Source organism: Lepidochelys olivacea, assembly GCF_965140295.1.
Source record: "Lepidochelys olivacea isolate rLepOli2 genome assembly, chromosome: 2".
NCBI lineage: Eukaryota > Metazoa > Chordata > Testudines > Cheloniidae > Lepidochelys > Lepidochelys olivacea.
In genome coordinates this window covers 255652576-255679378 of record NC_140412.1, presented here as the reverse complement: position 1 = coordinate 255679378, position 26803 = coordinate 255652576, and the positions used below count along the sequence as shown (strand labels likewise).

The 26803-nt window shown below is 45.4% G+C and overlaps 1 protein-coding gene and 1 long non-coding RNA gene across 3 annotated transcripts in view; one reads left to right on the top strand and one right to left on the bottom strand.

Annotated features, from left to right (window-relative positions):
* PRKAG2 (protein kinase AMP-activated non-catalytic subunit gamma 2) overlaps positions 1 to 26803 on the bottom strand; it is a 386465-nt gene that overhangs the window by 114866 nt on the left and 244796 nt on the right. For both annotated transcript variants that reach the window (XR_014710259.1, XM_084619463.1), the window contains exon 4: positions 20614 to 20825. Coding sequence is in view for 1 of the 2 variants with exons in the window: in XM_084619463.1 (XP_084475589.1) it covers positions 20614 to 20825 (212 nt within the window). In the remaining variant the exon portion in view is untranslated. The remainder of the gene's footprint in view (positions 1 to 20613; positions 20826 to 26803) is intronic.
* On the top strand, positions 284 to 26499 carry LOC311515940. The gene is made up of 6 exons (XR_014710264.1): positions 284 to 357; positions 1394 to 1434; positions 19283 to 19398; positions 23693 to 23756; positions 23837 to 23993; positions 26007 to 26499. It is a non-coding gene; the product is annotated as an uncharacterized lncRNA (long non-coding RNA).

The window sequence follows — 26803 nt, the reverse complement described above, 5'->3', positions numbered from 1 at the left end:
GTTTATGTATCTAATGTTATTTTCACAACCACTAGAGCTAAAAACATTTATTTAAAGTAAATAAATAAAAGCCTACATAGTGGTTCACAATTTCATAGCCAGTGAACATGTATGCTGTCATAAATATAAAGGGAAGGGTAAACCCCTTTGAAATCCCTCCTGGCCAGGGGAAAGCTCCTCTCACCTGTAAAGGGTTAAGAAGCTGAAGGTAACCTCGCTGGCACCTGACCAAAATGACCAATGAGGAGACAAGATACTTTCAAAAGCTGGGAGGAGGGAGAGAAACAAAGGGTTTGTGGGTCTGTCTGTAGTCGTCTTGGCCGGGGACAGAACAGGAATGGAGTCTTAGAACTTTTAGTAAGTAATCTAGCTAGGTATGTGTTAGATTATGATTTCTTTAAATGGCTGAGAAAAGAATTGTGCTGAATAGAATAACTATTTCTGTCTGTGTATCTTTTTTGTAACTTAAGGTTTTGCCTAGAGGGGTTCTCTATGTTTTTGAATCTAATTACCCTGTAAGATATATACCATCCTGATTTTACAGGGGGGATTTCTTTATTTCTATTTACTTCTATTTTTTATTAAAAGTCTTCTTGTAAAACACTGAATGCTTTTTCATTGTTCTCAGATCCAAGGGTTTGGGTCTGTGGTCACCTATGCAAATTGGTGAGGCTTTTTATCCAACATTTCCCAGGAAAGGGGGAGTGCAAGTGTTGGGAGGATTGTTCATTGTTCTTAAGATCCAAGGGTCTGGGTCTGTAGTCACCTAGGCAAATTGGTGAGGCTTTTTACCAAACCTTGTCCAGGAAGTGGGGTGCAAGGTTTTGGGAAGTATTTTGGGGGGAAGGACGCGTCCAAACAGCTCTTCCCCAGTAACCAGTATTAGTTTGGTGGTGGTAGCGGCCATTCCAAGGATAACGGGGGTAATATTTGTTACCTTGGGGAAGCTTTGACCTAAGCTGGTAAAGATAAGCTTAGGAGGTTTTTCATGCAGGTCCCCACATCTGTACCCTAGAGTTCAGAGTGGGGGAGGAACCTTGACATATGCGTACTAATTTGTTCATTGTGCTTTTATCAGAAAGTTGTATGCTAATTATTTGAAAATTATCAGTTCTGAATATATTTCTGAATTGTTTAGGAGGAAACTCTAAACTTGGGGAGCCAGATCAGTGACCTACCTCAGTAGTGATCCTATATGTAAATCTTAACTTCAAGTCAGAGTCTAATAACAGGGTGGCGATCTATACTACTTTATCTCCTTCCTTAGCATTAAATAGTTAGATAGATAGCATATATTCCTATCTATGATATTTATATGGCCCTTATTACCATAGTATCCGAGTGCCTCACAACTCCATGTGAGGTAAGGAAATATTATCTCCATTTTTTATAGATTGGGAACTGAGGCCCAGATCCACAGATGTACTCAGAAAGGTAAGTCCCAGTTTTGGGCATCACTGTGATCCACAAAAACCTCACTCAGTTGCCACCTCATCCTGTAGGTGCCTACACTTAGTGGCTACATTTTTGCTATAAAAGTTCTCTGCTCGTCTGAGTTTCTGTCTCTGCCATATTCTAGAAATCCAGATGCCTATCTCCCACTTTAGCTCCAGTGAGATCCACGAACTGGGGGAAGGTAGGCAGAAGAGCGCATATCTCACCTGTGAGACCCAATCTGGTAGATGACCTCTAAGCACACCTGCCAGGTTGGGTCTCATTCAAAATCTGGGTGGGAATGGTGACTACGTTACCACTTTTAGCCAAGTGGTTAGAACTATTCAGCTGGGATGTAGGAGAGGTACACTCAATTCCCCTCTCTGTCTGAGAGGGAGAAAAGATTTGAACTGTGGTCTCCCACCCTTCAGGAGGGTTCTCTAACCACTTAGCTATGGGATATTCTGATGTGGGGCTCCCTTAATCTCTCCACTTTGGATAAATACCTAGAATCACTGGGCAAAAAGAGAGAGAGAGTGACTCTACAGCTTGGTGGTTAGGGCACCTACCTCGCACCTGGGAAGTGGCAGATCTAGGGTCCAGTCACTCTGCTCCAGTGATTCTATTTATACACAGTGGAACAACTTCAACATGACAGATTAAAGGAGTCCCATATCAGAATACAAGAACTGGATGTGTAAAACCCCTTGCCCTGATGTTGAAGGGGGACTTCTTCCATGGCCCCTAAAGCAAGTAGAGTCTGAACTTCTTGTGGAAGCAGCAACTCATGAGAGGGCACCTGAAAAGGGATGGGACAGGTGGGCAAGTAGAGGGGATTAAGAAAAAATGGATAGAGTATCCCAACTGCATAGTGCTTAAGACCTATTTGTCCATGGTTACGGCTTCCCAAGCATTGAGAAAGTGGGATAATCTGGCCCCAAATGGGAGAGAAATGACAGGAAGATCGCCAGTAACTTGACTGCTGTCCTCAAGGCGGAAGTCAAAAGGGTTGCTTACCAAAGGATAACTAAGGACAAGTTGGCTGGTTGGAGTTGGAGCCAGAGGGTCTCTTCCTCTGATTTACATCTCCTCTTTGGAAAGACATGTTGCCTAGAAGTGTAAGTAGGTTGCTTGTAGTACTGTTGTAATACTGCTTGCCTGTATTATCGTTGATACTGCTGTGATTCCTGGGCCCTGTCCTGCCACTCTTGCAGGCTGGTGTATAGACTCCTAACAAACAGAGTGTAGCACGGGAGTCCTTAAATGAGTGTAAAATCTCTTCAGTTTTTTCAAAGAACAGAAACTGATCATCCAAAGGGATGCTGGATGTTAGGGGCTATACTGGAATTTTTGTGACCAAGAGGCTCTTCTAGTTGTTATTGCAGATGCTGTACCCTAGAAGAAGCATCTGCTGTGTCAAGCACCAATGGATCATTGATGTGACTGCTAGATGACCTTCTACCAGAAAAGCTTTAAACTCTTCCTTTGCATCTTCAGGGAGTTTTTCAGTGAATTTAGATGTGATTCAGTTTACAAAGTCATTCTTTGATAAAAGAACCTGCTGATTAGCTATGTATGTCTGGAGAGACAAGGCAGAATAAATCTTTCTCCACAGCAGATTCAAAACACAGAGGATCCCCCTCTGGGCAAAACCTTAAAGTTACAGAAAACAGGAATAAACCTCCCTCTTAACACAGGGAAAATTCACATAAAACTAAAGATAAACTAATCCGCCTTGCCTGGCTTAACTATACTGGTTGCAATACTGGAGACTTGGATTAGGATGGGTTGGAGAAGATGGATTACTGTCTGACCTCTCTCAGTCCCAAGAGAGAACAACCACTGTAAACAAAGAGCACAAAACAAAAGCCTTCCCCCCGCCCCACCCTCAGCAAGATTTGAAAATATCTTGTCCCCTTATTGGTCGTTTGGGTCAGGTGCCAGCCAGGTTAGCTCAGCTTCTTAACCCTTTACAGGTAACAGGATGTTGCCTCTGGCCAGGAGGAATTTTATAGCACTGTATACAGAAAGGTGGTTACTCTTCCCTTTATATTTATGACAACATTGTAGTTAGTACTGTAAATGCCCCACAAGATGTTGAGTGGACTATGTCGACACTCAGTGCCAGGATGGACTTCAACACTGGTGCCAAAGCATGAAGTATCATTCGTACCCTGTCAGAGAAATGCCCTGGTACCAAAGCTGTGGGTGCTAAGAGAGACACCATTGTTGAAGTTGAGGCATAACTGAGTACTGACATGGAGAGTGTCAGTGCGAAAGACGGTACTGAAGTCACATCTTTTGTAGGCTTCCTAGCTGGTACCAACACCAGCACAGATGGTAGCCTGTGCACTGAAGCAACAGATCCAAATGAGCCAGCAACAGTAGGGGCATCTCCACTACAAAGGACTCGTGTACCACAAGAAAGCCTGGCTCGGAGAGGCAAAGCAAATCAGTTGCTGCCTGATAAGCCTGTGAACTTGTTGGTCCTGACAGCTTCAGTGCTGCAGTTGTGTGCATTGGTTCCGGACTCAATGGCCATTCCACAGCTGGTACTGGACTTGACAGTAAGGTACTGATATGTTCTTGCTGTGATACTGGGGAGATATAGGTTAAGGGCCCAGCTCCACCCTGAGTACCTGAGGAATCCTGGTGATGTTTCAAGCCCTTCTTTGAGAAAGAGGAGAAAGTCTCTCCTCAATCTGGAATAGTTTTCGTTTGTTTCATGAGTCCTCGTTCATGGAGGCCCCAGGGAGGAAGATCAGCCTTTTTCTCCAAGTAAAGTCTTAGTCATGAGGCCTGTCAGAAACCACTGTAACCTCAGCAGCTGCATGAGGGGCCAGGCAATGCAACGAAGGCCCTGGGGCTGAAATGGGCCTCATCACCCTCTGCAAGAGGTGCTATTTAAAATTCAGATATCTGGCTATCTGCGTTCTTTTACTGAAAGAATGGCAAATACTGCACCTCTCTTTACTGTGTCCCTTGTCTAGACACAAAAGGCAGTGCATTTGGGGGTCATTATTTGGGATAGCTACCCCATATGACAGGCAGTGCTTAAAGCCTGGTGAGAACATACCACAGGGCTTCATATGAAATGAACTAACCACTGGGTACTAACTGCTAATTACTAGCTACTCACAAAAAAGGCAGGGAGAAAACTCATTGATGCAGTAACCGCAAGGTAAACCTCACACTGAACTTCGACTCAGGCCACAGGTGTTGAGAAGGAACTGAGGAGGATTGGGCCAGCGCTGCCCTTATGTAGTCTTGGGAGAGGCCACGAGGAAGTGCAGGGCGCATGTGTCACCCTGATGGGTTCTACTACAGAAAGCCCTCTGGCTGACTGGAATACACATTTGTAACCACTCAAGGAACTCTCAGATCCCAAGCTAATGCTCTAACCATTAGACCACCCAACCTCACTCTGGATCAAATGTTCTTTGTATCCCAATACATTTCCACAAGACTGAAACAGCCAAATGCTGATGCGTCTGCTGAAAGGTATAAAGAGCGGGCAATGGTATTCCCTCTTCAAAGTGTAACCTCCATATCTATAAGTGAGGAGAACTGTTTGGTGATCAGCTTGTGCTGCTCTCCCTTTGTACCGTCATGGTGGCTAAGATCCTCTTGGTTGCTCATGCTGTCTATTTCTGAGGTTAAACACTGCAAGAGGAAAGACCATGCGTTTTCAATGGAGGATTCACACATCTGAAAATTGCTCCCTCCAGAGGTCCATCAGAACCAAAATTTGGTAAGCTTCAGGTCATAGTGTAAAACTTAGGGGCTAGGACAAGCTCTTGATTGACCCCACTGGAATGCTTAACAGATGTGAGCCGGTGAGATGCCTGTTACTGTATTTTTTCTTTTGTGGGACTATTTCTTTGTAAAGGGCAGTGATATAAGGGGCCCAGGTGCTGAGGCAATGGGCATCATTAAAATTTCTAAATAAGTAACAATCCCCAGGCTTAGCCAGTAGACCCCACCACCAGAAGAGCATCAGGGTGGTACCTTTGCAGCCACCTGCTCTTACTGCTCTCATGGCTGCCCAATGATTGAGCCTGACTTCACCAATTGTTTCTGACTCTTTGTGGCCAAACTATCATCTCCTTCCCTGATCCTTGTCTTCCCCCTCTTTCTCCTATTCTCTTCCTTCACTCCTCATCTCCAATTTCTTGTGCTTGCCTCAAATTCACCACCTTGTTATTCCACTCCACTTCTGCAGTCATCTTCTCTTCTCATCCCCAATATCCCTCCTAGTCATCTTTTAAATCTTTTAACAAATACATTTATATAAGCCCTGATCCAGCAAAGCATTTAAAGCATGTGCTTAACTTTAAGCACGTGAGCAGTTCTTGTGAAGTCAACAGGACTATTCATGTGCTTAAAGTTAAGCATGTATTTAAGTGTTTTCCTGGATCAGGGCCATAATCATTTTCTAAACACAACCAAACTACGAACCAGCAAAAGACGTACATAGCAACCCAGAGCAACCACAAAATTACGAATTATTGTAACCTTCAGCCAACCTTCCCTCAATGTCCCTCCTTCTGTGTGTCGTCATCACTAATAGTGTTATGGCTACACTTAGACACTATCCTGCAAACACTACTGGAAGAAGTACTTACAACCATGAATAGTCCTGTTGATGCTCATGATAATAAGTACCACATGTGGTAATGTTTGCAGGGTCAGGCCTTTGCACAGTAAGCTCCTCAGGTCAGGGATCCAGTTTATTATTTGTCTGCACAGCACCATGCACACAAAACTTTAAATCATAATTTTTAACTTTTTCTGTTATGGGGCACAGGGAAATGGCACATTTCTAGATTCTCCCAAAGGTCCCCACTTTCAGCCAACTTCTAATCTGAAAAGTAATAATAAATAAAACTTTAAAAATTAATAACTTATTTGATTGTAACACTACATATGCAAGCGATCAAGTTAAAAGCTCTTCTCTCCAGAGAATTCTGACCCTGTCTCCTTGTTGTCATGACCTCCCTCTTCCCCAATACTCCCCGCCTTATAATTTAGTATTTTTACTGATTGTGCCATTGTTTTGTTTTTATATATTAGATTGTGAGATCTACAGGGCTGGGGCCTTGTCTTATTTTTACAACGATAAAGAACTGTGCACATCTTTGGCACTATACAAATCATTGCCATCGTAAAAACACATGACCTGACCCTTAGTTCCAGTTGAAAACACTGCTGTGAATATGCTCAAAGAATAAATATTTTGTGTTCACTGCACCAACACAATGAAAACATTTTTCCAAGCTGCTGCTGAGATGGTATCTAGTCCCATTATGAGTCAGCACCCCAATGCAGCTGATTTTCCAATTGCCAACTCTGGCTGCTTGCCATATTTTTTTTTTAAAGGTAGACACAGGGTCCATTTTAGAGAGCTAAATGCTCCCTTCCTGCTTAGGCAGAAATCTGCAAGATCCAAGTATCACAGGGAGTGGAGTGAAGCAAGGTGTGTTCAGGGGAAAGGTGATTGTGGTATTTTCCCTTCCTTTTTGCAGCAATCTTTTCATAGCTGCTGAAATAGACCCTATTTCTCCTAGGCAAGGGATGAGACTAGGAAAGGAGGAGGGGAGGAAGAGTCATAGGAATGGCCACTTGGTACAGCACATTTCCCTTCAAGGCCAGTCAGGACTTACAAGTCTTAAAACATTGTAGGTGATTACAGGCAACGTTGTGGAGAGGTCCTGAGATATTGCGTGTGGGGGTACAATATGCAGCAGTGTCACAAAGGCAGAAGAGGGACTGGGAAACCTGTGGATGGTTAAGAATCCATAGATTTTTCTCCTGTGGATCCCAGCCTGCACCCCATTTATGGCTGCCAGTTCTGCTCCACATCTGGGTCAGCAGTTAAGAGGGGGTGACACAGTGGAATGGCAAGTTCAGGTTCTGTGGGATCTGTGCTATGCTTTTCATGAAGGGGTTTGGTCCCGAATCCCTACTCTCTTGTAATGAACAGCTTAGATGGTAAATAGTTTTCTGTATTCTTGCCTTAAACTGCAAAAATATAGCTTGCAAATCATCATGAACAGTCCTTCCTTTAGATGCAGTTTTATGCTGAACTGGGCAGTACACATTACATTACTGTTATAACATGGCCTCCTTTCATGAGATGAAATGGTTACTTACTGTAACTGGTTCTTCGAGAGGTGAGGCGGACGTTTATTCCACTTAGGTGTGTGCACCCAGTGCATGGGAACCAGAGAATTTTGCCTTGCAGTACTCAGAGGAGGCAGGGATTGTACCTCATGGCCATAGCCCTCCCCTGGCTATAGGAGGAGGGTCTTACCAAATACACAGTCCATTTTGGTCAAGTTCATGGTCATAGGAGTTTTAAAATAGTAAATTTCATGATTTCACCTATTTAAATATGAAATTTCACGATGTTGTAAGTGTAGGGGTCCTGACCTAAAAAGGAGTTGTGGAGGGGGGGTCTCAAGGTTATTGTAGGGGGCGGTTGCGGTACTGCTACCCTTACTTCTGTGCTGCTGCTGGCGGCTGTGCTGGCTGGAGAGCTGGAGAGCAGCAGCTGCTGGCCTGGACCCCAGCTCTGAAGGCAGTCCCACTGCCAGCAGCAGCGCAGAAGTAAGGACGACATGGTATGTTATTGCCACCCTTACTTCTGTACTTCTGCCTGCAGAGCTGGGCCCTCGGTCAACAGCCGCCGCTCTCTGGCCACCCAGCTCTGAAGGCAGCAGTGCAGAAGTAAGGGTGGCAATACCATACCATGCCCTTTTGTATTCCTGCTGGCAGAGCGCTGCCTTCAGAGCTGGGTGCCTGGCAAACAGCTGCCTCTCTCCAGCGCCCAGCTCTGAAGGCAGTGCAGAAGTAAGGATGGCAATACTATGACCCCCCCCTAAAATAAACCCCCCTGAAACTCCCTTTTGGGTCAGGATCCCCATTTTGAGAAACACTGGTCTCCCCCATGAAATCTATATGGTATAGGGTAAAAGCAAACAAAAGATCAGATTTCACTGGGGGAGACCAGATTTCACAGTCTGTGACACATTTTTCATGGCCATGAATTTGGTAGGGCCCTATATATGCGACAGTGTTGCCTTGACCCTAATTTAGTCCCTTTATACCACACGCCCGGAGACTAGACTCCGATGCAGAGGGGACAAAGGGTGAGTTGTGGAATACACATCTCCATCATATTTTGAAGAACCACAGTTACAGTAAGTAATCATTTCTTCTTTGACTAGATGCAGCTGTGTATTCCACTTACATGACTCACAAGCAGGACCCACAGGAGGTGGATCTCAGAGTCTAACAAACATTGCAGAACCACCTTCCCAAAGTTCACAAGAGTTTTTGGATGATGATGTATGGCATAATGGTTCATAAACATATGTATTGGTGACCACATAGCAGTTTTGCAAATGTCCAGTACTGAGCCGTTGCTTAGGAACATTATTGATGGAGCTTTCACTCTCTTAGAATGAGCTCACACCCACGGAGGAGGCATAGTCAAAGGTATTTTATATGTAGTCTTGATACAAGATGCTTTCCACCTAGAGATTTGTTTGTGAAGAGACCACTTGCCCCCTTCATACAATACACATATGACATAAACAGGCAAGGCAAAGCATGAAATGTTTTAGTCCTTTCCAGGTAGAATTTTAGACATCATCAGACATCTAACATGTGGAGATGTTGCTCCTCTGAAAATGAACGTGGCTTAGTAAATAACACAGGTAAATATACCACCTAGTTCAAACAAAACTGAGAGACTACTTTAGACAAAAACTTTAGGTGCAGTCATTAAGTCACTGTTTTTGGAGAACTGCATATAAGGATGATCTACCCTCAGAGTCTGCAACTCACAGACCGTCCTTGCGTATGTTATCACCACGAGGAATGCATGTTTCTGACACAAAAAAGAGAAGATGCCTAAGGCTGGAACAGAGGTTCCATCAAAGCCACCATGTTAAGGTCATTCAGAGAAACCAACTCTCATACCAGGGGATGGAGACAAAGAAGCCCTTTTAATAATCTTGCAAGCAGGGCATTGGAAAAAGCTAAATCTTCCATGAACAGGGGAATGAAACGCTGAGATAGCTGCCAGATGCACCCTTAGAGAGTTAAGCACAAGGCCCGATGACAGAAGATGCAGCAAGTATTCCAATATATCCTGAATAGAAGCCAACATTGGTTGAACTCTGAATGCCAATGACCACAGCAAGAATCGCTGCCATTTAGCTGAATAGGCCATTCTGCTAGTGGGCTTTCTAATACAGAGTAGAACCTTCAAATAGCTGCCGAACATTGCTCTTCCTCTTCATTCAATCATGGAACAGCCACACCAAGAAATCTTAGAGCTGAGTCCGAGAGGTCAGGATGGAGAGGAAGGGATATGGGAGGCTGAATAGATAGCATGAGAAGATCAGAGAACCAACACTTCCTTGACCACACTGAGGCAATGAGGATGATCTTGGCCTGATCAGCTTTCAGCTTGAGGATGACCTGTGGAATCAGAGACTACTTATGCATGCTGATGTGGGGGGAGACACAATGTAAAGGGGGCCATGTGACCGCCCCAAGTGTCACCTCTGGGAGGAAACTTCCAGCCCCACCTCCCTGGGCAAGGGCAGCCAATCCCGTTGGCTCCTGAGGGGCTAGGGCCACAGAAGCGAGGAGCATGTACCTCTGGGCCGCGCCAGTACCACCATGTCTCTGCTCTGGCCAAATGAGTCAAAATGGATTCCTGGAAGATGCGAAAGGAGGTTAGGTTGACTGGCTGAACCCAGGACCCAAATGCCATCTCCTCTGGGACTTATGGGTAGTCCTCATGGGTGGTGGGTATAAAGACCCCTGGCGCTGCCGCCGACCTGCCATCGGATACCTGGGCCGCGGGGGCCTGCCCCTTCCCCGAGGTCCCCACTGCCTGCTGATGCTGCCTGCCTGACATGTCAGGGGTGGTGGGCCCGCAGCTCAGCCTGGTGTGGCTGGGGTGGGCGGGCCAGGGCTCCTCCAGTTGCGGGGGGAAAGGGGGAGCTCCCTCAGGGCTTCTGTGGGGGGAGGGAGGAGGGACTCTGGTGTGTGAGGGGGCGGGGCCTGGACCGGCGGGCTAGCCTCCCCAAAGCAGGGGTTCACCCGCCACCCATAGTAGTCCTGCTGTTTTGAGGAAGGGGAAGACTGTCAAAACGGGTGTTGTGGGTGGTATTCTTGCTGTTGCTGAGCATTCTAATGGTGCCATTGCACGGCTAGTGTATACATTCCCAAGGAACACAAGGTAGGCCCTTGAATCCTTGAAGGAGAGCAGAGTTTTGTCTATAAAGAGCAGCCAGCTGTCAAAGGGCGAGTCCTCTATAGCCTGCTGGGAGCAGTGCAGCCAGAACTCTCTTCTCAAGGTCACCGCTGAGGTCATCACTCAGGCCAAAGTATCCATGACATCTAGCATGGACTATAATGATGTCTTGGTCACCAACCAGCCTTCAGTGATGAACACCCAAAATTCCTTCATGGAGGCTTCAGGCAGCTGAACTGTAAACTTACACATAGCTGCCTCAATTCACAAAGTCATATTTGGACAACAATGCCTGAAATCTGCATTTTCAGGGACAAGGAGGTATAGGTCTTTTTACTCACTAAGCCCAACCTCTTAGAGTCCTTCACCTTAGGGGTGGACTAAAATCTGTACTGCCAACCTCTGTCATTCACCAAAGTTATGATCAGGGAATTAGGGGCTGGGTGGGAGTAAAAGCCCTCAAATCCTTGCACCAGTATAAAGCACTGTTTCTCTAAATGCTTTGCAATAGATGGCATTCAAGAGCATGCTCCAAAGAACTTCCAGGAGTGCACTGTTAATAAAGAGGGCCACTCTCCCAGGGCAGACTGTTACAGGATGTCCAATAACTGATGGGTATTCTCCTGCAGGAGCTATGCCTGAATGACCAAGTAAAAGCAACCACACACCACAAAAGTTCCTGATAGTTCTCAGGTGCGGAAGGAGAGAAGACCCAAGCACTGCTGAATTGTCTGGGGACAAAGAGGAAGTGGTTAACTGTGCCAGAGCCAGAGCCCATTCCTAGAGTGGCGGACCTGGATGGGATGCCTCCAAAGGCTCCACAAGGTGAAGGCTCACTGATGCCTAAACCTGTGATGGGATGATGGCCCCAGTCAACAACCTAACCAGTGATCTCACCTTGGAATGCGATGAGGAGTATGACCTCTGTGATCGAGGAACACCCCACGGATTCCATGGAGACCACTAGGCATAAGCATAGGGCATTGGTAGCCAGTAGGCGCCAAGCCACCGGCCCCCATCCCGACCATGAGATGAGTACCAATCCTGGTACCAATGATGCTCCAAGAATGGGCCACATGACACACTGTACCTCAAAGTAGCACCCTGTAACCCCCATATTCATCATTTATATATGGTTGTGACATTTTGTACAAAAGCTTATCTTGTAAGGTATCATATGAAAAATCATGATTTGCTGAAACTCATTTTTCTGTCAAAATGTGTATATCATCATTGTATATGGAGTTATGAGATTTTGCTATATGGTTGTTATGGAAATATGTGGGAGACCCACAGCCAGCACTCCAGTGCCAACAAAAGAGGTGACCTGCAGTCAGACGGGTGATAAGCGACCATTACTGGCCATTGACCAGCAGGGGAACTGTAAACAAGAGAGACAGAAACAATTCAATGAGAGAGAGTTGCTAGAGCTCCACACAATGGGGACTGCTTAACCCAGTGACTCAGCAGGGCACGTAGAACATGTAATCCCTGACTCCATGTTTGAGACAGTATCTTTCCATGTACATGGATTGGGGGTATAAATTGGAGACTGTGACATCAGCCTCTCTCCTCCCCAAATACTCTAAAGGCAAAAAGAATGGGAATTCAGCCTGTATACTAAGAACTGTGAGCTGCTTATAATGCCTAATAGGGTGAGAAAAACAGCTAGATTCAAATCTTCCCCAGTACAGAGTTTAGAATTTAGACTGAAATTTTACCTTTTCTTTCTTATGTAACCAACTCTGACCTCTATGCCTAACATTTATAATCACTTAAAATCTATCTTTCTGTAGTTGTTAAACTTATTTTAATATTTTATCCTTTCCAGTTAGTTTGTCTAAAATCCTTGGGGAATCTGCTCAGATTACAAAGGCTAGTACCTGTCCACTATCTTTTGATGAAATGGTGAACTAATTAATAAGCTTGCATTGTTCAAGAGAAGGTCTTAAGCAGTGTAAGACTGTACATTTCTGGGGTGCAAGTCTGGGGCCTGGGGGGATTTGCTGGTGTCTCCTTCTGTATAGTTAATGAGTGACTTAGAGAGCATTCATGCAACTTAAGTGGGTGTGTCCCTGTATGTTGTAGGCTGAGTGATCACAGCACCTGGAGGGGTTTGCTGCTTCTCACTAGTACAGCATCGTAAGAGACAGCCCAGGGAGGACAGTTAAGGGCACAGCCTCCCCACTATTCCAGGTTTCACCCCGGGGATCCGTCACAGCCCCCAGTGTAGGCCAGGCACTGGAGAGCAGGAGGATCCTGACCTCAATGCCAAAGAGTCCTGGGACTTTAGGGCTAAGTGTGGAGCTAGCCCTGAAGGTGTGAACAACTGATCCACCACCCAAAACAAGGGAGGGACTGGCACCGATGGTGAAAACAGTACCCCTGGCACTGAATGCATCTCCATTGGTTCCAGTGCCAGGAGAAGCATCTATCTTGTAGTTGGTGGCAGCACCGATGCAGCTGATGGTGCCAAAGTGAAGGGCAGAGATTGTTGCCAGGGTAATGTTGGTGGAGCAAAATGAAGCAGTGTTGAGGAGTTTACAGGTGCCGAGGAGGCCCCTTGTGGTCAGCCTGGCACCAACCCCACTTCTGTGGTCTGTGTCAGGGAAACATCAGGATGCAGTGAATATGGACCCGAAGATTCAGCAGCCCGTCCATATAGCAGGGCTGTAAACGACATAGCCCTGGTAAAATCAAGGACAGAGGTCGGGATGGAGAGGCAGAGGAGGTCAGTTGCTGCTTGATATGCCACCTGCATCAACACATTTGGTGCTGGCATCACCCTCATCAGTACCGGACTCCACGGATGCCCCAGAGCTGGAAATGGAGTTGACAGTATGGAGTCCCTGACTTCCCTAAACAATGTTTGAACACTAGTGAGGGCATCACCAGGGAAATACTTAACTAAATCTGACTAATACTAAGGGTACTAACTACCTATATACACCTAGAGCAGTCAGTAAAGAGAGAGAGCGATTGTGAGATTAAGAACCACATGAAGCTCCAACTCCAGCCCTGAGCAGTAAGAAGGAACTGAGTGGTCAAGGCAGTGCTGCCTCACATAGTCAGTGGAGGGGCTGCGGCGACATGGTGTGCGCACCGCCTCCTGCGGGTACTGCTAGGCAAACTTTTCTGACTCCAGCGCACTGGGTGCACACACATCTAAGTGGAATACACAGCTGCATCTACTTGAAGAAGTAGTTCTAACTCCCTAGCAAAATAATGGAACAAATATTACATGAAAAACAAAAGTCACACAAAACCTAGAGGAAAACTGAGCCATGAGAAAGGAACAGCACAATCAATGTATAATGACATCTATCCAGCCCATCAATCTTTATTCATCATCCTAGACACTATTATTCACTCCAATAATATAAAGGTATTTCGGGGAGCCAGATCCTTAGGACTGCCTTTCAGTGAATGGCATAGTGCAGAAAACAGGATGTTAAAGGTAGTTTGGCTTTAAGCCGTCTCTATGACTTCCTGATTCTGGGTCAATGAAACTGGTCCCGAAGTGCAATATGAAGCAGACTTAAAGCTGTTCTGTTCTAAACTGCATCAGCTGTCCACAATCCCAAGGAGGACATTACAGTAGATGAGGATTGGCTGGTTTTAGCAACATCCCAGCTACACCCCCATTTTCCCTGGCCATGTTTCCTAAATCTGGGGCCAGAAGGGATAAGCATATTAGGAGCTACCATGCTGGCTTTATGCCACCTGGAAAGTCCGTACATTGAGGGAATCCTCAGGTAGCTGGTCAAATTAGATGTATGGCTGCGGAGGGGAGGAGACAGTATCTTACGTATGCACTCTGATTTCCTTAGGGCAGAGAGTGTGCCTTTATGGAATGTTATTTCCCTACAGGATCAGAAGACTGATTGCTGTGGCTGTGAATGCTATTAGAAACTAGTGTATAACTACATCGATAAAACTATATTTCATGATGGTATGATTGTAGATATTATTTTCGAAACCAAGTAAGTAGTTTTTTAAGAAAGAGGTATAGCTGGAATGGTACAGCCCAATGTTAGCACATTTTTTCCTAATATTCAGCCTATATTTTTCTTATTTTCATCACACTGCTCCTAGTTATAGCCCCCTCGCCCTGTTAAATATTCCCCTTCACCACTGGGTTTGATTCTCCCCTCACACAAATCTGACCCCACTGTGACTCCATTGAATTCAGTGGAGTTATCAGCGATACACACTTACTCAAAGGAGAGAAGAATCAGGTCACTGATATTTAAACGTTTCAGATACTCGTAGATAAATGTTAATACCCCCACTTAATTGTCAGATAGCCAACTATATATACTCTTTTTAAAAAGCTATTTATTTATTGGGTTTGGTAACCAATTTATGAAATACCAATCATGGACTACTGTCAGATAAATGAACGTATACACCAGCTTTTAACTAACGACAACTTTCACATGGACTGCAACTGTTTCACTGGCAGTTCAGTTTAAATAAGGATGGCCTGTTAGGGCCCACTGAGATCCATTAGGCTGTGTAATAATCTTGCACAGAGAAGTAAGCAGTGGTCACCACATAATCTGAGGCATTTAAAACTAGACTGGCTATAACCGTTTTAGGAAACGTATTGCAGGAAAGACTCCTGCACTAGCAGGTAACAGACTAGATAATTATTAAATCCTTTCATCTCTAATTTCTGTTATCAGTTTACAGCAGTATAAATCAATGCTGAGTCACAGTAATGTCTTGGCACACTAATATATTGCCTTAAATCACCTGAATGCTGAAATTCTGAATCTCTGTATAGTGAAAGAACAGACTCCCTTTCCCCCAGCCATGAGGCTTTTGTAAGACAACTTCAGATTCATAGGTCAGTTCCAGTTCTCTTCAGAAAAGTTAAATCTCTACAATAAAGCAGCCTGATTATGGGGCTTTGATGTGTGGCACTGCTTTTAGAGAGAGTGCCAAATTGAGGGACCTGCTGTGCATAGCCTGGTTCCCAGGCTCCCTGCCCACAGAAGAGTGTGATGTAATCATTCCTTATGCAAAACAGGTGAACAGCTGTGTTTGTGAGTTTACTACACTTTGGCTAAGGAGCAGCATTAAAAGCCCTGGAGAGAAGTGCCACTGTTAAAGAGCCAGATAGTCACTGAAGCCCCATACTCCCGTTCATATCTAGGTGTGGAGGAGGGTACAGTTCCATCTCTGTGGCACATTGCCCTTCTCCTTCCTCTCTTGGAGGGCTGTGAATTTGGAATGGGTAAACCAGATGTGGACTAGGCTCCTCCAGATTCTCTCTACACCTTACTACTGAGGGCATTCTGCACCAAAACATTAAAAATTATGCGCACATTATTTTAAAATTCTGCCAATTTTACTTGTCAAATAAATGTGGCGGTTCCAGCATGGCATTGGGCAGCACAGGCCACTGGCTGCACAGAGGTGGCAGATCACTGTGCAGTTCTCCCTCCCCCCAGGGACACAGACTCAGCAGTGAGGCTGCATCCAACCTTGACACAGTGCAAGGACAGAGCCTGCCCCTCCATGCCAGGTGCACCAGGTGTGGGCAGGCAGGCTCAGCAAGGCAGGATCCAAGTGTGGAGGGGATTAGTGTGGGGAGACCCAGGTGTGGGTTGAGAGGGTTCAGTGTGGGGCAATCTGGGTGTGAGCGGCTCAGTGGGGGATCTGGATGCACAGGGGCTTATTGGAGGGTTCTGGGTGCAACGGTAATGGGACTCAGCAGGGGGGTCCAGGTGAAGGTGGTTGGGGCTCAGTGGGTCTAGGTGTCAGGGGGATAGAGTTTGGCAGGGAGTCTGGGTATGGGGGGCTTAGTGGGGGGGTCCAGATGCTGGGGGAGTGGGGTTGGGATCCAGGTACAGGGGGAGTGGGGCTCAGTAGTGTGGGGATCCGGGTGCAGGTGGCTCGTCAGGTTTGTCCATGTGCAGGGGGAGTGGGGCTCGTCGAGGGGGATTCTGGGTGTGTTGGGGGGTCAGGCTCAGAGGGAAGGTCTGGATATGAGGGGATGTGGATGCACAAGAGTTGGACAGATAGGGGGGCAGCTCCCTGTACAGTGATCCCTCCCCCTGCAATTGAGGAGTGATGGGTGCTGGGAGGGGTGGGAGGAGTTTGTAGAGCTTCCTACAGCCAGGGGAAAAATCTGGGGGTGGGTCTGATCTGGATGCAGTGCAGGGGAAGAGGAAGTCCCGTCCTCCCGAGCCCAGCCGGGACTAGAAGCTGAGCCCGGTGCAGGGTAGGAGCCACCAGCCATGTCTTCCCCAGTCCTGCCCCCACCCCACAGCAATTTTCCTCTCTGCCAGCTGCCCTGGGCACCAGAAACATACTGTTGGGGAGGGTCGCATAACCGCTTTTGTGGCTTCCCTTTGCTTCCCCATCAGAAAGTCATTTTTCTGCAGGGAAACAAAGAAATCTGCAGGGGACAGACATTCTGCGCACGTGCAGTGGCACAGAATTCCTCCAGGAGTAACACCTGCAGGGTAAAACAGCCCAAAGCTGAGGCTAAGGTAGAGCCCTGTGTGGGACTATTTTTAATCCTGCACCCATCTCACTCCCGCTATTACGGCAGCAGGTTCTGCGGGACCCCAGTCCCATTGCAGGGCTCTAGGCTAAGGCTTCCCTTCCTTGCTGAGGTGTCCCCTTTAGATGGGTGCCAGCGAATAACCACAGTGTAAGAGGAGGGGTGCCCAATGCAAGACCAAAAGACATGTTTACAGAGACTGGTGGGAGGTTATAGAACCAGAGGGCACAGAGGAGGCAAGGGGCATTTTTGCAGATGCTCTTGTCTCCTGGAGATCCTGCCGTTAAGGATGCAGCACCCGTGGCTTCTTTTGGGAGGGGCAGGAGGCACAAACCCTGCTCTCCCCAATAGGAGAATTCAAAGGAAGCGCCACATGTTGAAAAACAGGGAGTTCTCTTTCCTCCGCATGATTTATTCTCATGGAGGGGAGGACAAGGCCCTGAAATGGGCTGGGGAGTGATGTCCTCTGCAAACATGTACATTTTTGTGATAAATGGAACACTGGCCCTTTCATCACATCAGCCCCTAACACTGCAGAGGAAGTGATGAGGAGGGAATAAAAAGGAGAACAGCAACATTAAGCTCAGGGTATTAATTTCCATTTCAAAACGGGCAAAGTAGAAACAGGGAAATATGTTCACAATTACATTTACAACCTCTTTGCATTCCAATCACAGTTAGTAATTTCACATTAAAGAAGAATAAGTTATCATTCACCACTTACTGCCTGAAGGTCACATAGTCCAAACAACACAAGGTCCAAGTACAAACTATCTCATGAACTGTACACTGAAAAATCAAGTTGCACTTGGCCCATTAAGTGTAGCGCATGCTAATCTCTGCTTACAACTTTGATCTCTTATCAGCTAAATTCCTCATTACAACACTCTGGCCCCACAGACACAAACATACATACATTATTAAAAGAATATGGTATGCATATTCATGAATACCTAAAATTTTAGAAGTAATGCCCACAAATACCAATGCAGAGATGTGTCACATAGTAATTAACCTGGACGTCCATTCGGTGAGGGGTTAATTACTTGGATTGGTGTGTAGTATTCGGATTATCTGCTCTGAAGAGGTACGCTTCCCTACTCGCTGTCAAGAGCTGCCTCCTACCTTTTTGTCCTCTCTCCAAAATCTAAGGCTCTAGATAATATTCTATCCTTCGAAGTGCTCTTCACAACAGGAAATTTTGAGATTATATCAGCAGGGAAATAAATAGTATTACTTTTTCCCTTCCCGCTTTCTCTTTTCCTCTAGCAGATTTTTACCCCTTCAATGCCATACTCCAAGGCATACCAAAGGCCAGTTCTGTATGGGGACAGAAACAACTTGAAATCTAGTCAGTCCTAAAAGGCAAGTTAAAATTAGTTCTCTAGCTACTGGTTCTACACCTTCCCCTAGTCCCCCTGCTGTTGTGTGTTTGTACAGAGCCTAGAACAGTGGATCCCAGTTCGTGACTGGGGCTCCTACGTGCTACCACAATACAAATAATAATAATGATAATAATTAATAAATAAAATGGAACTACTCATGCTTAAAATTAAGCATGTGCATAAATATTGGAATGACTGGGGCCTAAATAACTGACTACACAGAGGAAAACAGACTCGCAAAGTAAATTAATAGAGACTTTTTTCTAAATTCTTTTAGTTACAGTAGTTTTAGGTGTTACTTGTAAGACTAGTACATAAAAAGTTTCTGAAAGAAACATGATTTCATCTTTTAAGTGATGTTTGAGACAGGTTGCCATGTCTGCAAGCAAGCCTCCCTTTGACTGACAAAACTGTGCACCTAGAGGCATTCCACAGCTGTTAGCATGAATCATTTATCGTATAATCTATAGAGGGGATTTAAAAAAATCATTAACCAGAGAAAAAACTGCCTTAATAAGCAGCAAGGCTTTTAGGGACTTGTTTATGGTATGTGCTTTATGAACACAAATGTTTTATTACCCCACAACAGAAGAGAAAGTCAGGAAAAATGAAGACAACAAAGTGTATGCATGCAATGCTCATAAATTAATGTTGTTCCTCTACTGTGGTCAGACTTGTGAGCAATGCTGTGGACCTGCACTACTGAGAAAAGTGTGAACTATTCAGTCATTAAAAGACACAAGAATCCCAAATCTATCAGTCTCATAATCATCTCCAAGCTATTGAAGGTGAGTCACATTCTCCCAACACTTTGTCCTCTCAGTAGATCTTATCAAGGATTTAATAGGTTTTAAAGACATCTGTTGAAAATTAAACATAAAGGATCTGATTCCCCACTGCTTTGCATCTTTTGCCATCTTTTATATGGGGGCAAAGTGAAGATTACTAAATCAGAATGGCAGCATTTTACACCCACTCTGCACAGGTACAAACGATGACACAAGGTGAAAAGCAAAGGGGAATCAGGCCCTAAATATTTACATTCCTCCCAACCTTTCATTTGTATAGATGCATCCAAAACCAAAATATACCAACCGATGAAAACACTTTACAATGTCATTGTGATACTCTGCACTCCAAAGCAACACCCTGGCACTCCCATATTTACCATGGTGATATGATTATAATATGTTTTGTACAAAGTATGACTTGTAAGGTATCGTTCTAAAAGTCTTGATCTGTTGAACATTAATATCCTGTTGGATTGTATGTGCTATTATTGTATGGGAAGTTTTGAAGTTTTGCAATGTGTGTGTTACTGAAATATGCTGTGAAGTCGGAAAAACCCACAACCAGCCTTTCAGGTACAACAATGAAGTAGCCAGATGCATTGATGGCTACTGTAATATGCAGTCTGCTGACATGTTGCCAGGGAGTCTCTACACCTGGGAGCTGCCCATGTCCCCTGGCGGTTGTACTCTTCTTCTCTCATTTTGCTGGAGTCGGGGAAGACAACCTGCTGGGGACTGGTGCCATTACAGGAAGGTTCTCCCACTCAGGTCAGGCCTTAGGAGGAGCCCAGCTGGACCTCAAACCCTGCAGCTGATACTATGTTAGAGTTTCTGCTTGAAGTGGTGGTTGGTTCTTCCCCAAATGATTGACCAGCAGGAAAATTATGTAAACTCTCCTTTTCTGCTAGCTCCATTTCAGAGGTTGGCTTGGGAGAAAAAACATGCGACCTGAACATCTTTACCCTTCCCTGACCTGGCACTTCAGATCAAAATGTAGATGTTAGGGCCCATAACCACTGCATAGTTTACTTCAGATTAAAGATGACATATTGTCTACGGAACATGGTGAAGTCTTGGGTCATCCCTGATGTAAAGGGGTACAACTACACACAACCTGCCCCACATTATGCATGCACAGTTGTTAGCCATTAAAAATACTAACACACACAGGTCTCTCCCTATTGAAAACTCTGAACAAAATACTCCACTTACTGTTTTTGAGGTAGCACAGGGAGTTGGCATCACTGTGGGAGGCTTGGCTGCATTTTGGGGTGGAGGCAGAGTAAACCTCTGCCCTGTGTCCGGAGGAGAAGAGTGAATCCGGGTTTCTAGTCTCTCAGGTTCATGTTTATAGGATTCAAGAGGAAATGGCGGCTGCTTGGTCACTTGTGTTGGGGTAGATGGAGAGGAGGAGAGGCCGGATGCTGTAAACAAAGAAATCATTATTAAAGTGCAGATCGAAACAAGAGCGGAGAAGAATCTAAGCCGAAAACTGAGTCTGCACTTGCTCAGTCAATTTTTCTACCCTTCCCTTGAAAAACCAAATACGAATCTCGTCCTCCTGTTTCTAAAGGGGATTTCCTCCTCCCTCTACTTAAAACTTAAATAATTCAAATGTATCCTATGTGTATAATCCAATATACAAGGAGGTAGCATTGTGAAGTGGTTAGAGCAGAGAACTGGGAATCTATTCCCAGCTTTGCCACTAGCTTGTATCACCTCAGACAAATCACTTTGCCCTCCTGTGTCTCTATTTTCCTGTCTGTAAAATGGGAATAACAGGAGCTATCTATCTTGGCAAGCATGGACATTTGCAAATGACAGAAGCTATGTAAGTGTACAGCACTATTATTATTTTTAATATCCACACTAATCTCAGAGATGACAATGTCTATATGCAAAGAGCTCAACAGCATTAAACGTTTTTATATTTTTCCTTCATTTTATCATTAAAGAAAAATCCAAGCCAGCAGTTAGAATAAAATTAGGAGCAAAGGTACAGGGGAAGGAAAGGTTACTCACCTTGTGCAGTAACTGCAGTTCTTCAAGATGTGTCCACCTGTGGGTGCTCCACTTTAGGTGCGCAGGCACCCAACCTTTGACCGGAGAGTTTTGGTAGCAGTGGCTGTTCTGCCCGCTCACATGCCCTACACATCCTCATGCCCTTTACCAAGACTATATATATAGGGACCTCCATTCCCCCTCTGCTGCAGAGCCCACAGAGGCCGTTCTGAAGCAGAGGGGAAGAGGTCAGGTAATGGAGCACCCGCAAGGACACACATCTGGAAGAATTGCAGTACCTACACAAGGTGAGTAACCTCTCCTTCCCCTTCGAGCAGTGCCCTGTGGGTGCTTGTGACGGTCCTTGCTCAGGGGTTGGTTGGTAGGGTAACGCCACGTACTGGTCATAGCTTAGGCCTCTGACTTACAAGAGGGTTGTTGGTAGGGGAGCCAGGACCCTCTCACTCCACTGGGCTCTGACCCAGGCCCTTTGAGGGCTATCAGTAATCTAACAGTCAGGGGGTTGCTTAAGACTGCCCTCCCTGGGCCACATCCTATCTCCCCCCTTGCAATTGTCCAAAAGTCGCCATCTGGGTTAAGATGGTGTGAAGGGTGCCTGCTCACCCCAAGACACCTCCTGGTGGCAGCGTGTAGCATAGCAGCTCTCTTCCTCTCTTGGGTGGCAACTGCCTCCTCCTGCAGTATGGCCCACCCTCCTGGGCCAGCTCAGTCCTAGGGCTTTCCCCTGCAGGGGTAGTCCAAACCAAACAAAATGGATTACCAAAGTCCAGAGTTTGTACAAGAGGGAGGGGGAATGCTTCCTCTCAGGCGGTCTCTGTAGCAGGCCCTCCCTTCCATCAGGGGGGGAGCTCTGGGCAATTGTTGTGGGGAAAGATTAGGCCATTGTCTCAGCCCTTCTCCACTGCACGTTGCACGTCTGCTCTCTTTCCTGGTCTGCCACCAAGTGAGCTACTTCCCTGCCTTTTAACTCCTCTTCCAGTTGGAGCATTTGCTACAGATGTGGTGGGGCAGGGCTGGCTGAGCCCAGAGTAGTTCCTTAACCCCTTTTTGTCCAGTGTGGGGTTTGCACAGTGTTCCATTTAAGGTGACTCCCTTGCAGTAACGATTTAAGGAGGTGGGAATTTTAGAACACAGTCCACCACTGAAGAAAGAATTGCGTTGCCTACTGCCACATCTGATCTTGCTGCATGAATTAAGACATAGTGGTTGGAAAACATGTGCAACGAGGACCATATTGCAACCCTGCAGATTTCAGCAACTGGAATGTCTTTAAGTAGAGCTACAGATGTATACTGTCATCTAGCAGAGTGTGCAATCACTCTTAGGGAGGTATAACCCCAGTGAACCCATAGCAGGCAATAATACATCGAGATCTATTTAGAAAGTCTCTGAGAGTACATCTACACAGGGATAGAAGACCTGTGACATAGTCATGGCTGGCCTAGGTCAGCTGACTTGGGCTCGGGGCTGAAAAATTCTGTGTTCTGGCTCTGGCTGGAGCCTGAGCTCTGGAACAAGAATGGAGGGTCCCAGAGCTCAGGCTACAGCCCAAGGCCAAACGTCTACACAGAGATTTTTCAGTCCCAGAGCCCAAGCCCCACTAACCCAAGTCAACTGACCCAGGCCAGCCACAGGATTTTTATCCCTGTGTAGACATGCCCTGAGTGGAGACAGATGTTCCCTTAGACCTCTATGTAATAGAAACAAAAAGTCTAGGGGTCTTCCAGAATGGCTTAGTCCTGTCTAAATAAAAGGCTAATGCTCACAATATCTAGTGTATGAAAAGCAGACTCGTGTATAGGCTGATGCAGCTTAGGGAAAAAACCTGGAAAGTGAATAGTTTGGTTGATATGAAATTCAGAGGACACCTTAGCTAAGATCTTTGGATGAGGTTGTAAAGATACCGTCTCCTTGGAAGACAAAGTAGTAGGAGGGTCTCCTTGGAAGACAAAGTAATTAGAGCCTCCTTCTCCCCAACTCTTTGAACAGAAGTGATGACCACCAAGAAGACTATCTTCATAGACAGATGTAGTAGCAAGCACGTAGCTAATGGCTCAAAGGGTTGTTTCATGAGATAGTTAAGAATTAGGCTGAGATCCCAAAGTGGTGTTGGGGCTCTAATCTGCAGAAAAAGTCCTTGTAGGAATCTTGTTGTGGTCGGATGAGCGAATACCGAGAAACCTTCTACTGCTATATGGAAAGCTGTTAGTACCACTAAATGAACCCTTATGGAATTCATAGAAAGGCCTGATTATTTCAATTCCAACAGGTAATCAAAGCCTGAGGAAAGAGATGTCTGGATAGGAGAAAGATGACACCAGTTTACACCAAAGGTTATATCTTTTCCATTTCTTAAGGTAAATTTGTCTAGTAGATTCCTTTCTGATATTTACCAATATCTTTTGTACTTCAGATGAACATGTGGTCTCTAGTCCCAAGAACCATTGAGGAATCAAGCCTGTAGTTGCAGGATGTTCAGATTAGGATGGAGCATTTGACCCGCATTCTGAGACAACAGTCAAGGTTTGTTCAGGAGCTGCCACAAGAGGGCAAGAGGTGAGTTTGATGAGGTAAGGAATCCAAACTTGTCTTGGCCAAGTTGGTGCAATCAAAATGATTTTGGTTTTGTCCTGTCTGATCTCAATAAGGACCTTTAAGAGCAATGGAGTTGGAGGATATGCAGAGAGAAGACCTTTTGTCCAGTAATGAGGAAAGCATCTCCAGAGATTCAGAATAAAGCCCCCATCTGGAACACAATTTCCTGCACTTTGTGTTGGCTACTGTGGCAAAAAGATTGACCTCTGGAAATCCCAAAGCTAGGAATATTTTGTTGAGGACTCAGGAGTCCAACTCTCATTCGTAATTTAGGGAGAAATCTCTGCTCGGGTCCACCCTGGTGTTTTGTATACCCAGAAGGTAGGAAGATGAAATGACTATCTGATTGGCTATGTACCATTTCCAAAACTTTATTGCTTTGGGGCAGACCGAGGTGGAACACGCTACACCATGACAATTGATACAATACATGCATACAATGCTGTCATGATCTTGATAGACTTGTTTTTGAGTAGGGGAAGGAAGTGGAGGCAAGCATTTCTGACCACCCCTAATTTCAACAGATGGATGTGCAAGCACTGTTCTTGTTGTGAACATTTGTCTTGGACTGTGAGAGGACCCAAATATGCTCCCCATCCCAAAAGGGAAGCGTCCAACGTTACTATGACTGTAGGGGATTCTGGCTGAACAGGATTCCTGCACAAACTTTGAATGGATTCAGCCACCAGATGAGGGACTGCAGGACTTGATTGGGTACAAGTACTTACTTGTTAATACTGTTTGTTGGGTACACAAATAGTCCTGAGCCACCACTGGAGACACTGAAGATAGAAAGTGGTGTTTTGTGTCACAAAAATGCAAGCTGCCATACATACCAGCAGTTGCAGACATGTCCTTGCTGCAACTTGAGGGATGAGCTGCACACTTTGTACATGGTTCTTTAGAGCAAGGAACCTGTCAATAGGGAGATAAACTCTTCCCATTATCGAATCCAGAAGTGCTCCTATAAAGAGAATTCATTGTGCAGAGGTCAAGATAGATTTCTTGAGATTTATTTGCAGGCCTAGACTTCAGAATAGTGAAGTTGTTGTTTGGACAGCAAACCTAACACCTCATATGACCAACCCTTGAGGAGACAGTTGTTAAGACAGGGAAAGACCGTTATCCCTATATGATAGAGGTAGGCAGCTACGACAGCCATGATTTTTAAGAACACTCTTGGGGTGAATGACAGGCCAAAAAAGTGTAGAACCTGGTACTGGTAATGATTGTGATTGAAAGTGAAACAAAGAAATCTTTTGTGAGAAGGATGAATTATTACATGGAAGTACGCATCTTTGAGGTTGTGGCTCACAAACCAGTCCCCTAATTCCAGGGAGGTAATTATAGCTACTAGGGACACCATCCTGAATTTCAGATGTCTGACATGCTTGTTCAATTGTCTGAGATGTTGTATCTCCCTCCAACCCATTTTTCTTTGGTATCAGAAAATATCTTGAATAGAACCCTTTTACCCTGTGTTTAAGTGGGACTGACTCTATGGTTCCTAGATTTAGGAGTGATGAGATCTCCTGTGTCAGCAATTGCTTGTGAGAGCGGTCCCTGAAGAGGGAAGGGGATTGGAAGGGTGGGGTGGAGGTAAATTGGACAGTATAGCCGAAGTGGCCTCCAATCCCCATTTGTCCAATGTTATAGTCTCCCGTACTTAATGAAAGAGAGAGGTGGTGTTCAAATTGAGGAAGAAGGGTTGTGTCATGCAGTTGATAAAACCTGGTCATTGGATGGTCTGGACTCTTGACCAAACCATCAAAAATGGTGTTTGGATGATGCTGAAGGCTGGGATGAAGCAGTCGAGGTAGTTGCAGGCTTTTTCTTTGAAAACCTCAACCTCTTGGTCAGTGATTTCGGTGGCCTACGGAAGGCAGAAAATTAAGCAGGGTGGGATCTTTGTGCTGACTGAGACCTGTTAAACTTCCTTATTTTTTGCAGGCATGTATATCCCTAAAAACTTAAATTTTGTCCTGGAGTGTTTTAGGTATGAAGCGAGTTGTCTGTGGAATCCGCGAAAAGGTAAATCATTGAAAGGTAAATCTTCAACAGTGGATTGCACCTCCTACGGAAATCAGGGACAACTGAAGCCAGGAAGCGCACCTCATTGATACTGTGGTGGAAACAGACCTGGCTGCCGTGTTCGTCACATCGAGTGAAGTTTGCAGTGAAATTTTTGCCAAAAGCTGATCCTCCTTTATTATGGAGCTGAACTGTTCATGATGTTCCTGTGGTACATGGTCAGTAAAAGCATTACATTTCTCTTAATTCAGGTAGTCATATTGTGACATCAGCACCTGGTGGTGAGTTATCCTGAACTGACGTGTTGTTGACAAATAGCTCTTATGACATTTCTAGTCCTTATTATAAAGGGGTGGCTTTTTGGATATGCTGCCTACCCCTTTCATTGGCTCCATCCATGAGCAGAGAGTTTGCTGTAGGATGAGAAAATAAAAATTCAGAATCCCTGTGTGGGACGTAGTATTCATTTTAATCATCACTCTTCCGTGTGGTGGTGGTGTTGCTGGGGTTTGCCAGATGGACTTGGCTGGCTCCAAGAGGGCTTCATTAATTGTCTGTGCCACCCGTGCTAAGGTGGGCAATACACACAAGCAATGAACGCAGCGGGAGTGCCCATCACTAATAGGGATTGCTTCTCAATAAGAAAGGCACGTTTTAAATCCCAGTGAGCCTGGCATCCCAAACAAAAGGAAAAGTTGTTCCAGTCCCTCAGCCCCTCAATGGGGGGGACGACGGACAATCTTTTCTATCTTTT